Genomic DNA, 13,228 nt, shown 5'->3' with positions numbered 1-13,228 from the left:
AATTAATTAAACAGTGTCATCTTTAATGTTTTCATAAATGTCTTGGATACAAGACTTGAAGGTATACTAAATAAGTTTGCAGGCAACAGGAAACTGGGAGGAGCTTGATGCCCTTGAGTGCAGAGAGGCCTTGCAGAGAGATCTTGACAAATTAGAGGGCTGGCAGCCACCAACCGCATTAAGTTAAGCAAGAGCAAGTGAGAATTCTGTAGCTGGGATGGGGTAACCATGGTTCCATGCACAGACTGGGACATGAGAGTCTGGATAGCACTGGGACAGGCTCTGAGGGTCACAGTCACAGCCCTGGCTTCACTTGCAGGCAGTGTGGGACACTCATACACAGCCTACTTTGAATGTAAGCTTGAATACAGGTAATAACAAGGTTTATTGCTCTCCAGTTCACACAGCGCTCTGCTCATCACTTTGAACCTCCGGTCACTTTGATTTTTCTTGAAACGTGCTGATTTCCCTGGAAGATGTGGTGTGAGGCACTGCAGCGCAGCTGGCTGCCTTATTTCTTATGTATACAGAGAGATGTGCTTCTCTCACGCTGGTGCAGAGGGGTAGCACTGCTGGAGCACAGGCTTCCTAGAGCACGGTCCAAGCAAGATGTTTGCACTGATAACCCACTGGGGTCTTTCCAGGCCCTAAATGAAAGCGGGCAGCCTTGTGAACTACACAAGAATAACCACTGGAACAGTCTCATTATTTTTCTGGCTTTGAATTTCCTAGAAAGCGAATGAAGCATAGGAGATTCGTGCTCTTTCGTTTCTCACCTTCTTGCTTTGCAGTAAACTGCTGCAAATGTGAGTAGCTGTTGAACTCCAGTTCAACAGGAGAGGCAGTTTGTGGTATTTAAATGCAGGGCAGTGCCAATTCTGTCTCCCCAGGTGCACGATGCTTCACTTTAACAAGATTTAAGTGTTTTCTTTTCGTGTTACCCTTCGGTTTGTATATTCTGACGCTTTAAAGCTTTTACTAGATGATAAAGAAAATCTTCAGTGAACTACTAAATGTTTGTTTATTGTGCAAAAGTATTTAGAAACTTTGATTTTCTTCCTTCCAACACGTCCAAGGGTGCCCATTTCCTGGAGAGTGAGCAGTGCACATTTCCTGAAGCTCACTGTTGCCATGCAAGGCCGATGCCAGCAGTCACCAGAGATCTACCTGCAAATCCAGTCTGCAGCAGGGAGTGAAAACACCACTATTAATTGTCCCATTCGTGGCAGTGAGGACAAAAGGTTTTGGATGAAGCCTTGGCTCTCCAGGGTTGTGTAGCCAGAGGTCAAGGCTGCAGGCACTGCTTGCTCTCCAGCTCATGAATCAGCTCCTGGCCTCGCAGAGCCTCCAGATGTGCTTAATTCCCCTATCCAAACGCAACACAATTGGCCTTCAGCACAAGCGCTGGGCTCTTAGAAATACTTAATGGGATGTGAATACTGGACTGAGTTCATCCCTGGGATCATGACAGAGGGTGGGAGGCACAGCTTCTTGCTGCGCTCTAGGAAATCAGCAAGCAGCTTCCTAGATGGAGGTTTAGCACTGAGATAACACGAGCACTCCGTGCCTTTCATTGAGATTTACAGTCACAGGCTCATGCTTTCCTTGCATGCTTTATCGAGCCACGTGTCTGGGCCACCGCTCTGCTGCACGGTGCAGAAGGGAGGTGGGGGAATCTCTGTCCCTCTCCCACTTCCTTCCTCCCTCCCTCCCCTCCCTTAACTGCACTGACTCTGGGACTGAGCTTTCTCTGTTGAGATCTCTCCAAGCACGCCGACGCGCAGCGAGGCGCTGGGGCTCCTTCCCCAACGTCTGAGAATGTAGCAGGATCCAAACTGCCTCCCGGCGAGCTGCTCCAACAGGTCTGTGCTTTGCTCCTTGCTGGTGCTTGATGTGCAGGGGAGGTCGGAGGGGCTGCATTGTTTTGGGGCATGTGTGGGTAGCAGGGAGCTCTGAGAGGGTTCCCAGCCATGGGACGCTCGAGGCAGCACTGGCAGTGCTGCAGAGGGGTGGCCTCAGGTCTTGTGTTTGCTGTAGTTCAGTTGTGAATGTCACCAGGACTGCCTTATAGAGAGCAATCTTTTTTTTTTTTTTTCTTTTTTTTTTTTCCAGTGGTGGCTGTTGGAGATGTGGTTTGATTTTCCTTTTCTTTTGTGGCTCACAGATTAAAATTTGCAGGGAATTTATGCCAAAGGTGCTGGCAGTGGCAGCTCAGGGTGCATTTCTTCCACCTGCAGGCATGGTGTGGGTCTGCAGCAAGCTAAAGTTCCTAAACCTGCCTGGTCCATGCCTCACAGCAGACCTTATCCCTTACTTTTTTGAGACTGATGTGGAAAGGAACTGATGATTTTTGCTCAGTAGTGAAATAAATGCAGAAGATTTGCAGGCAAGAACAGACAGGGTTTGATGAATACAGGTTTTCTTCATCTGCTGTCGGTTCTTTAACTAGGAAAGTGCTCAAGGAATGTGGGCTCCTGCAGCAGGCAGGTGGCACCTTGGGGAGATCCCTGCCACTGCCTGTGTGCAGGGCCATGAGGTGACATCACTGCCAACAATTCTGTGCAGGGCTGGTGATGTCCCCTGGGATAACAATGGGAACATCCCCAAACTATCAGCTGGTTTATGGGGCTGCAGAGGGCAGAAAGAATTCACACTGCTCCTATGTCCTTGCCAACTTAAAAATGCAGCAGGGATATTTCTGCATAAAATCATTGTTTGTTTTTTTTTTTCTCTTTAATTGAAGTGGCTGTTCTTACCATTTCCTGCACAAATCAGGGGATCTCATACGGCCTTAATCTCCAAATCCGATCTGAGCACACAGCTGGGACAAACGGGAAGTGGTGCGTGTCCCCCTCCCATTTTCCAGGCCCTGGAAATACTCACCACTTGCTCCATATGTTGCTGTCTCCAAATTCTTTCCCCAAACAAGTAATGGGAGAGAGGCACCGGCGTGCAGGCAGCTCCCTGTGCTCTGCTGGGCTGATGTCATCGTGGTCCCCTGGTCTGGGGTCTGCAGCTCAGTCTGACCATGGTGCCACCAAAGGGGCAAAAGTGGATGCAGAGGGTGGGAAATGGATGGGAAAGGCAGAAATGGGTGAGATTTGGGGTCCAATAAGTAACCCTATGGCACAAGGAAGCAATAGGTTCTCCAGCTCTCATTTTCTACCATTTAAAACCACTGCTTTTGTTCTTCTTGATTTATGGATAGGAAAATGAAATTTGGAGAAGAAGTGCTGATGGTTTTGCCTCTGGCATAGGAAGCAGAGATGAAGTCCTTGCTTCAGTCACAGTGCAGTGACAGTGTGACAGCTACAATGCTGGAATTTACTGAGTGTAACCTGGGTTAATATCAAATTCTTCCTTACTGGCACATCCAGGTGAAAGCAGCTGATTTTGCAGCTCAGTGCAGGTTGCAGATGCCCATGTACTTATATTTCACTGGACTTTGGATCCCACATAACCCTGATTAACGTAAATATCCTACGCAACACAGTGCTGTGCTGGAGTCCTGTTTGCCAGCAAAGCTGTAGGAAGGTGGCACAGAAATGCAGTGCCATTGCAGAATGGGACAAATGAGACCTCGAGTCAGGGAATTTTTTCAGAAATGCAAGCTCCTCTCTTCCCATTGCCACATTTACCCCTGCAGGAAGAGCAGGCTTTGCTCTTTTTGAGCACACAGATCGCAGAGCCCACCTGTAATATGCTTCTGTTTATGAGCGATGACTTCATCTTGTTAGCTGGAAAAAGGCAAGTGTTTCCCATGGCCAGGGGCTTCAGTTACACCACAGTTGTTCTGTATAACTTGATCTTCAATCAAAAAAAGTAATCACAGAATATCATACATGAGTGTGTGTGCAGGGGGAGAATGGTTAACATCTATCTGTTATAACTTGCAGTATATTTTTCCATTCGTTCTTACAGCAATTTTGAACTGATTTTAAACCCAGGAGATCATGGCTAGGTCACTCCTGCATATTTATTTTTCCTTGAAATCATTTTAAAGCTGACATATCAGAGGAGATACAGGCATTTGCCAGGAGCCTGTAAATACCTGTCCATCAGAATGAAGGGTAGTGAAATGTCACTGCAGAGGAGGAAACTTGTGTACGGTCTGGGTCTGCCAAAAGCAATTGCGTAGCACAAAAATGACAGATGCCAATGATGCAAAAAACATCAGCATATGTTTTAAACCTGGTATACTGAGGCTGAGGCCATGGGGAGGCTCTGCATCGATGTGTTAGAGTGGTTTTATGATGACCTGACTTTTCTGTCCAAAATGACAGAAAGACAACAGAAGGTCCTCAAGGTTTGTGAGCCATAGGGTGAGTTCTGAGGGGTGGCTGTCTTTAGCTAACAGCTCTGGGGATGTCACAGGGGGTATTTCTAAGTCAAACTGATCCTCTGCCATTATAAAGCCTGTAATTGCATTTCGGTCTTGTTCAGGTGAGCAAGTCAAAACAAGACCATGTTGATGCACCCTGGATGTGACTGCTCAGGAACACCGCCATATATAATAAATGAAACTCTCATTCCTAAGCTGGTGACATATAAATTGAGTGGTACCTCTTTTGCTGCTTAATTGCTTTACTGTGATCATTGGAAACCCAGCCAGCTGAGAAGAGCACTGGATTGAAGCCTCCTCCCCATCAGATGTACAAACTTGTTTCAGTTCTGGTCCAAGGAGCTGAGCAGCTGTATTGAAGAGACCAGTAATACAGAATAATATCTAGGAATTGCAGAAAAGTTGAATGTGAGCTTCACCACTTAGTGCTGTCAGTGATGGAAAGAGCTGTATATCTCAGCTCGTGGCTCCTTCAATGGGGGGCTGGAAAAGAAAATTAAACAGCAACAAAACAAAAAATAAAAGCAATAACAAAAACAATAACAAAGTCCATTACAGCAACAAGCTTCTGTTCCCAGAGCCATAACAAAGCCCAGATGGTCACTACTGACATCCCTCAGAGAGCAGCAGGGCTTGCAGTGTGGAAGAACTGATTCAGGTGGGTTTTGGCATGGTGAAAAGTAACTGCAGCTCCTTCTTCCTGGTGCTTGCTCTCACAGGTCCTGCTCACCATGCTGATTCGCACCTGCTTCTTTTTTGCCTGCCTGCCTGTGGCAAGCCACGTCTGGGGACGAGGGGGGCAAGGTAAGGAGCTCACCTGCACTGCTCTGGGGGGGCTCTGGGTTGGAATCTGGGCTAAGCTGCCAGCCCTTCTGGTGGGGAAGCTCCAAGCAGCGTATTCTCGTATTTAAAGAGCAATAGGAGATCAGGGAGGCAGTGCTGGGAGAATGTCTCCATCCCACCCCACTGTGCAATGCCTGTTCTCATCTCTGGCAGCAGCTCAGAGTGCCTCTCCCTTGCACTGGGGATGCATTTCAGTCTGTGTAAGCAGGAAAGGATGCTTGTGGGGTCTGCTAACAGAGCTTGAGAAACAGAAAGAAAAAAGTGTTGCTTCTGTTCATTGTCGTGTCTGTCCTGCACTGTGAAACTGTGGAGCTACGTGGTGATGTGTGACATCTGGGTAAGAGAGTACATGATGTGCATTCTCCTGTAGCATGTAAAGCTCCTGCAGTGCCATGAATGAGCAGAAAATACCAATAGCACCTCACCATTTCCTTTCCACCTTTCTATTCCATATGAACCATCCATATGAGGGATCACCACAAGGTTTTCCTGAGAGGTGATGGCATGTCACATTCAGGATAGGCTTATCTCTGTGCTGTGCATCTTCCACACAGCGTGTCTGGGCTTTGCTCCCCATCAGCTGGAGAGCAAGGTTACAGCATCAGAGAGCACACATCCAACACAGGGCAGAGAAACAGTGGGGCTTTCATGGCACCAAGCTTCATTTGCATCCAACACATAATGGAGCTTCAGAGGATGCTGTCCTTTCTGATCTCTCTGGGGACATTCTTGCCTTTTCAACTTCTGGGCTCCTAGAGCGATGGCCAAGGAGTTGGACCACACTTGTCCAGAAGAAGACAGCTTCATGTTTCCTCTATGAATTCCCCTCATTGTTGCATGATTTTTTATCACTTCTCTTCAGTACGATTCTGAGATTTGATTTTGCCCCTCACCCCTCTTCCCCATGTTTTCTTTCTTCTTCTTTACATTTGCATGGGGTGAGATGTGAATTTGAGCTTTGTTGCCCCAAAATAGTTGTCTGCTTGTTAGGCAGCCCACAGGAAGTCTCTGCAAGAAGAGGCTGAGGCACAGATGCTGGGTTGAGCCAAGCAAGTCCTTGCTGCCAGCTCCCACTGCTTTCCTGCACTGTGACTTCATGCAAAGATGTTGGGAGATGTCTGACACCATGCAAGACCAAAATAGGAACATGTGGAGTCCTACAGGACACACAGTGTGCCAGTGCTGAGCATGATTTTTGACACAGAGGATGGTGATGCACTGGAACAGGTTGCTGAAGGAGGTTGTGGCTGCCCCATCCCTGCAGGCATTCAAGGCCAGGCTGGATGTGGCTCTGGGCAGCCTGGTCTGGTGGTTGGTGACCCTGCACATAGCAGGGGGTTGAAATGAGATGAGCATTGTGGTCTTTTTCAACCGAGACCATACTATGATGCTCCAGGTCACCTTAAGCTTTATTTATATATGTATATTTAATAAGGAGTGAGAAAGGGAAAGAATCATAGAACCATGAAAGTTGGAAAAGAGCTCCAAGATCCCCAAGTCCAATCCCAGCCCACCCCACTGTGCCCACTGCCCCCATCCCACAGCTCTGGGACACCTCCAGGGACAGTGACCCCACCACCCCCTGGGCAACCGTGCCACTGCATCACTGCTTTTTCTAGGAATAAATGTTTCCTAACATCCATCCTGACTCTCCCCTGGCACAATGTGAGGCCATTAGCAAGAGATTGGTAACAGCTGCCAACGAGGTGGGCATTTGAAGGCATATATTATTACTGTGCAGACAAAGGAGGCAGTTGCTCATTGCACATGAAGGAGCCTGCTGGAAAGACAGCTGTAGGTGCAGGAGCAGGGAAGAGGGGAGACAAATCTGCTGAGTTGCCACCTTACAGCTAGTCAAGTGGGAATGTTTCATACAGTGACATTTGTATGACAGTGTGACTGTATTTCCTTGAGGGATCTCTGATTCAGAGACTGACACATGGGTGAGACATTTAGCAGGGCTTTAAAAGATCTCTGAGAAATCTGGAGCTAATAAGAGAATGTGCTCTTTCTTCTTTTTACCTCCTTGTCTGATACTATTTTTTTCATCAGGATTTGTCATTTCAGTTCACTGATCCCTGCAGTTCACTGATCCCAATGCAAGCTGGTGCCCGTGAGTTACGGTCCTGCCAGGAGGTGTTAGTTACACTTTATCAGGTTTTCTCTCCTTTTCTCTCTTTCTTTTTTTTTTCTTTCCTCTCTAAACCCAGCTGATCCCTGGAGCTTCCTCCTAAACAGTCTTTCTGCATAAGGGTGGCATTCGTATCCTGGGGAATTTCTGTATTTTTCAGCAGCCTAAGTTCACTGCAGAGCCTCATTGACTCCCAGTATCTATTCCCTTCCCTTCTATTTCAGACATCTGCACCAAAACCCTTGCTGAAACCACACACATGCCATGAAGGTTCCTAGTAAAGACTTGCAGCGTGAGAAGAGCACAGAGGAACTCTGACTGCTTTGCTGTTTTCCTCATTTGCAGTAGCACGTAGTGAGGGCTCACCCAGAGAAGCTGCCCCTTAGCATGGGATGGAAGGTGGATTTGCAGCGATGGGTTTCCTAGTCCAGGGGCAGCAGGAGTGGCTGTGCAATGTCAGGGGATGCTGAGTGTTTGTATGGGATGATGAAGGTTCCATTTGCACTGCAGCTGTCCCTGTGTCTTTAGTAGACGTAGCACGTGGGGGGTTTCATGCATGTGTGAGTGTGTGCAGAGGGAGGAATTGCACCCACAGCAGGATGGGCACCTCTCCTCCTCCTCAGGGTCAGGCCGGCTGAAACTCACAGTCCTTTCAGAAGACAGGCTCCAGATGAAATGGAAAGAAACCGAAGGAAACATCAATGGCTACAAAGTGCGGGTAAAGCCTATGGCAGGTATGTGCTAACCAGCAGATTGCTCTGAGTGAGGGATGGGCCCCCAGCTTCTGTGTGGCGCTGGGTACTTGCTGGATGCTCTTTCTCCTTGTCTGCACCATTGAATGTTTGCCCAAAGTGGAGAGGAAGACAGAAAACAAGTTCACAGAGCAATGGTTATAACTCTGTCACTGCAGGGGTCCTGTTTGTCTCATCCTCAGGGATGGGATGTCCTTGGCCCCATACATGGGGATGCTCAGCCCGTGGCTCCCCACCCTGGATGAGCTCCAGCTCTCCCTGACTTCTGACTCCAGACAGGCACTGCAGGAAGGGCACTGCGTCCTCGTGGGGGAGCAGCATCCGGGTGCAACCTTAGCTTGTGCCCATCTGCCTGCTTTTAGCTCAGCCCCCAGCTGTTTGCCCAGCCGGTGCTGGAGGTTTCTCATTCCTCCCCTGCCAGGGAGCAATGGGCATCCCAGGAACGTGGGGAATCCTCACGCTGAGCACGCCTGAGGCTTTCCCCATGTGTGGGCTGGAGCTCCGTTTCCAGCCCTAAGGGTGACAAGATCAGAAATGCATCCATTCCCACATTTAAAGGCTCACACACCTTTCTTACTCAGATGATTTTAGGGAGCTGCTTTGCTTCCCTTCCTTTGCTTTGTTCTTCTGGTCCAAAGTTTCTCCATACCACCCCTCGTAACAGAGACACGGTGCAGTATTTAGCTGTGGTTTTGCAGAGCTGCCTTGCTTTATCTGCTCCTTGCTGTGCAGAGGACAGCTTCTGTTAGGGAGAGATGAGGTTTGCAGAGGGAACACAGCAAAAACGACTGCATTAAGTACAATGAGTCCCAAGGGCCAGGACAGAACTCTGGAGATATCGGAGCACTTCCTCACTTTGTCACGAATGACCTCAAGGACATCACTTGGTTAGATGTTTCCATAAGTGGTGTTTGTCCAACCTTCACCCTCTGGGATCTGGCCTTTCTGTCAGCTGTTCTTTGAGAAGTCAGTGGGAGTCACACTAGTGCTAGGTGGGAACTTGTTTTCCATTTGGAGCATGTATCAGGGCTTTTTAAAAGACTTTCTCAGCTCTGAAAGCAGAGATCTACGGAATTAAAAATTAAATTAGAATTGATTGAGGTCCCCAGACAGACATTCTCTGCATTTCAGTGGTATTTCTGCTATTGTCAGCTTAAATGTAAGCTCTAACAGTTTCTGAACTGTGGCTTCATCCCACCTCAGGGGACTCGGAGCAAGAAGTCATGCTGAAAACAAAGACTCCCAAAGCCACGGTGGGGGGGCTGAGCCCTACCAAGGAATACACACTGCAGGTCTATGTGCTCAATGGCTCCCAGGAAGCCTTATTCGCCAAGAGGAAATTTGTGAGTAAGTAAAAAGATCAACATTTTACCATTCTGAGGGCTCTTGGAGATGTGACTCCTCAGAGCTCGTCCTCTGGCTGATAAATAGTAGAATCAAGAATTCGTTTGAATTGGAAGAGACCTTTAAAAGCCATTTGGACCAACTCCCCTGCAGTGAACAGGAACATCCACAGCTCCATCAGTGCTCAAAGCCCTGTCCAGCCTGACCGTGAGTGCCTCCAGACATGGGGCATGCACCACCTCTCTGGGCAACCTGAGCCACCCTTATTGTATTACATTACATTCAGTGTCCCCATAGACTGCACTGAAGCCCATTACTATTTTGTTGGAAGCTTGGAGAGGGGAGATGGTGAATACTGATGGGATAAAGGGTGGACCATGACTCGCAGACCCATCTGGATTGACTCCTCCTTCTTGTATTTGTGATTTCTATAGTAGAGGACCTTAAAAATGCATCCCAGACTAGAAATAACCGAAGGAACGCAGGGGCTGCACCAGGAAAGAATCTCACCTCTGTGGGCAGCTCAACAGTTGAGCAGAGCCTGGGGATGGAAACAGCTCCACCACCCTTGAGCACCATCCTGACACATCCAGGTGGGTGCACAGAGTGTCCTGGGGCTGCTGCCTTGCTATGCACACACATATGGAAATGTAATCTTCAAGGCAGTAACATAGGAAGGGAAAATGTATTCTTTTTCTGTTTGGAGCACAGCAAAGGACAGAGCTGAAAAGAAAAGGCACAAAGGGACTCAGCCCAAGGGCTCAGGAGAAACCACGAGGAGTCAGCTTGGTGTTGGTGTGACACAAACACCATCACCAACCACAAAGTCATCCCAGCGTACCACTGCAAACGCGGAGCGAGAGTCTCTAGGAAAAGAAAAACCCACAAGGGATTCACTGAGGAGAGGTGAGAGCTGCTTCAAGCGTGTCCTCCTCTCTGTCCCCCACTGTTTTCTCTAGCGATTGCTAAACACAATCCTTCTAGCTGTCTCTCTGTCACCAAGGGAGCATGAGTGCTGCTGCTGCTCTTATTTGCTAGATCATGCTTTGGAGAGCTGCCAAGGATCACCAAAAGGGTTTGGAGTTCTGCGAAGCATTACAGATATAAAGGAAAGCTGGAGCTAAGACAAAAATTCCTTTACAAGGGGAGTTTTTTAATGAATTGATTTCCCACTGTTCTCTCTATGCATGTTACCACCTCTTCCTGCTCCAGACTTACCCGTACAGCTTATTATTCTCCAACACACACTGGCATCCTGGTCTTGTTCTTCACATTTCCCAGCTAACTGATCCTTGCTGAAACTTTAGATCCTCCGACTGAATGGCTCACAGCACTTTTGAAGTGGTGGGAAGGGGGTTGGCTAGAACATCCCTCTTTGGTCCCTTGATAATAGTAGAAATTCATAGTTAGGAGAAGAGATAGGAGACTGACCTGCTTGCATCTCAGTGCAGTTGGATGGTACTATCTATTTCCCTCTAAGAAAGATGGAAAATTCTGCATCTGAAAAATATTTAGGGAAGATGCATTCAATCATCAACATGCCCCATCTTATCCTCTGTTAAGCTGCGTGCCTGGGGTGGAGAGAAAGGCAGTCCTTATGTATCTGTGATGAAGATTTTTGCAGAGAGATTGGGATTCAATATAACACCAGGAAATAATTGTAGCCCACAGGGGATCTCACAATGGAATGTTATTAAGCGATCACCTGCAATTCTTTTGGAGACTTAGGCTAGATAAAAGGGAAGAAAGGGCTGGGGCTGAGATGTAATGGAGCTGACAGCCTGCAGAGAGCAATGCTTGGCCTAGGCACGCACTTCCCAATGGGTTTAACACTTTCTTCACAGAAAGGTTGCTACTCACTGCTCAGTTTCTTGATAGTGAGTTATGTTGCCCTTAGCCATGTGGTTTTCCCAAGATGCTGGGATGTGTCGGGCTGGCAGATGGTCCAGGGCTTTACACTGCAGACTTGCTTCTCATCTTAAAAATGAAATACTTTTCCTCCTTTGCAATTGCTTCTCTCCATATCAAACAGTGTTTCTCCACAGGTTACCAGTTCCAATGTGACACGTCTGCAATGACTGATATTGTCCTGCTTGTGGATGGATCATGGAGCATTGGGCGCAACAATTTCAAGCTCATTAAAGACTTCCTGAGCGCTTTAATTTCCCCATTCAATATTGCCCAAGACAAGATAAGAGTAGGTAGGAGTCTTCCCTGTTTCCTGACCTTGGGAAATGCCTCCAGAAGGGACCTTGGTCTCTATTTCTGTGTTATCGTGCCGCCCTAGGGAGTTTTATTCCTTTTGGCTGGATTCTGTGCATCGATCTTGACAACTTTCCCATCTGGTAGCAAGCTCTGGCCTCTAGCGGCTGTAGGAAAGAGCTGCATGGTGAACAAAAGCAATGTGTGAGCAGCAGCAGGCTGGGTGTTGGGGGAGCACACGATTGATGCTGAGATATGCTTGGAGTTTGCTGTCTCCCTTTGATGGGGTGCTCACCCTACAGAGTATGACACAAAGGTGGGCTGGCAATGCCACACTGGGGTTTCTTTGATCTCAGCTGAGAACAGAGCCACTTCCAGCTCTGAGGGATGCTGAACCCAGTTCTGAGGGATGCCAAACCCAGTGGATGGCACTGGCTAGGCTGTGTGTGAAACAGGGCAACCTAAATCCTTCCTGTTCCTTGCAGCTAGCTAGTTTGTTCTTGAATTACTCTGAGACCTTAAAATGCTTCAGAGCACCACTCAGAGGTTACTACCACCATGGGGAAAAGTGGAGTTAGGAGCCAGGTCTGCTCACTCCCTTTCCGATTCATTACTTTGTGTCATCAGCCCATGACAAGCCCAACGCCTCCTCCTCAAAACAGGTCTCCTCTTGCAGCCTACCTTGGCTCGCACAGTGTCGATAGCTCTTGCCTTCCCCAGGGCTGTCCCAGTACAGCAGCGATCCTCGCACAGAGTGGGATCTGAGTGCTTATGCAACGAGGGACCAGGTGCTGGAGGCAGTGAGGAACCTGCGCTACAAGGGTGGCAACACCTTCACAGGTAACTCCATCTCTCAGATCACAGCAAGGCTGCGTTGGGGGAAGTTGTTCCAATGGGATAGCATCTTCCTTGGGGGACAAAGTGAATGAGGGAAGGATAAAGGTGGAGAAAGGATAAAGTCTGTTGGCTGTAGCTCACCATCCATCTGTTCTCCTCCCCAGGCCTGGCGCTCACCCATGTCCTGGAACAAAATCTGAAGCCAGATGCTGGTGCCCGACTGGAAGCTGAGAAATTGGTAATCCTCCTGACTGATGGAAAATCCCAGGATGACGCCAACCTGGCAGCTCAGACCTTGAAAAACGTGGGCATAGAGATATTTGCTATTGGTAAGATCACAGACATCAAGCCAACCTACCTTCCCTCTTCATGCTGAAGCTTATGTTCTCTCAACGAGGACAAGAACATCCTGAAGCTGTAAAGCTAAGGTAGTAAGTAGGACTGTATTGCAGTGGGGCTGAGAAGAAAAATAACTCATTTATTCAGCACAGGTAGTGTCTTCAAATGAGATTTTGTTAGCTTAAGGAAAAAAACACTCATTCTCAAGAGATTTTACATCTTCTGTCTATAAAGACCTTTGCCAGTCTCAGCAAACCGTGCCATGATAATAGTATTCTCTGCTGTGGAATTAGGCAAGAGAATTTTGTAATTACTTTGTAATTGCTGTCTCTCAGAACTTCCAGTTTTTCTGAATAATAGCATTATCTGCTTTTTACTGTCTGGTAGTAATAATGAGACAAAAAATGATTTCAAGCAGCTCTGTCCTCAATGACTACA

The 13,228-nt window shown here is 47.8% G+C and overlaps 1 protein-coding gene across 2 annotated transcripts in view; it reads left to right on the top strand.

The window, feature by feature from the left end:
* COL20A1 (collagen type XX alpha 1 chain) overlaps window positions 1-13,228 on the top strand; it is a 48,087-nt gene that overhangs the window by 161 nt on the left and 34,698 nt on the right. The window contains exons 1-9 of one of the 2 annotated variants that reach the window (XM_048962737.1): window positions 1,509-1,862; window positions 5,062-5,146; window positions 7,940-8,050; window positions 9,272-9,415; window positions 9,847-10,005; window positions 10,124-10,318; window positions 11,458-11,613; window positions 12,335-12,454; window positions 12,616-12,780. In XM_048962737.1, coding sequence (XP_048818694.1) covers window positions 5,074-5,146; window positions 7,940-8,050; window positions 9,272-9,415; window positions 9,847-10,005; window positions 10,124-10,318; window positions 11,458-11,613; window positions 12,335-12,454; window positions 12,616-12,780 — 1,123 coding nt within the window. In that variant the 5' untranslated portion in view covers window positions 1,509-1,862; window positions 5,062-5,073. Of the gene's footprint in view, window positions 1-1,508; window positions 1,863-5,061; window positions 5,147-7,939; window positions 8,051-9,271; window positions 9,416-9,846; window positions 10,006-10,123; window positions 10,319-11,457; window positions 11,614-12,334; window positions 12,455-12,615; window positions 12,781-13,228 lie in introns of those variants that run through there. The other variant, XM_048962738.1, reaches the window with a different exon arrangement.

The sequence above is a fragment of the Lagopus muta genome, chromosome 16 (assembly GCF_023343835.1).
Source record: "Lagopus muta isolate bLagMut1 chromosome 16, bLagMut1 primary, whole genome shotgun sequence".
Classification (NCBI taxonomy): domain Eukaryota; kingdom Metazoa; phylum Chordata; class Aves; order Galliformes; family Phasianidae; genus Lagopus; species Lagopus muta.
This window is presented reverse-complemented; position numbering and strand designations above follow the sequence as displayed.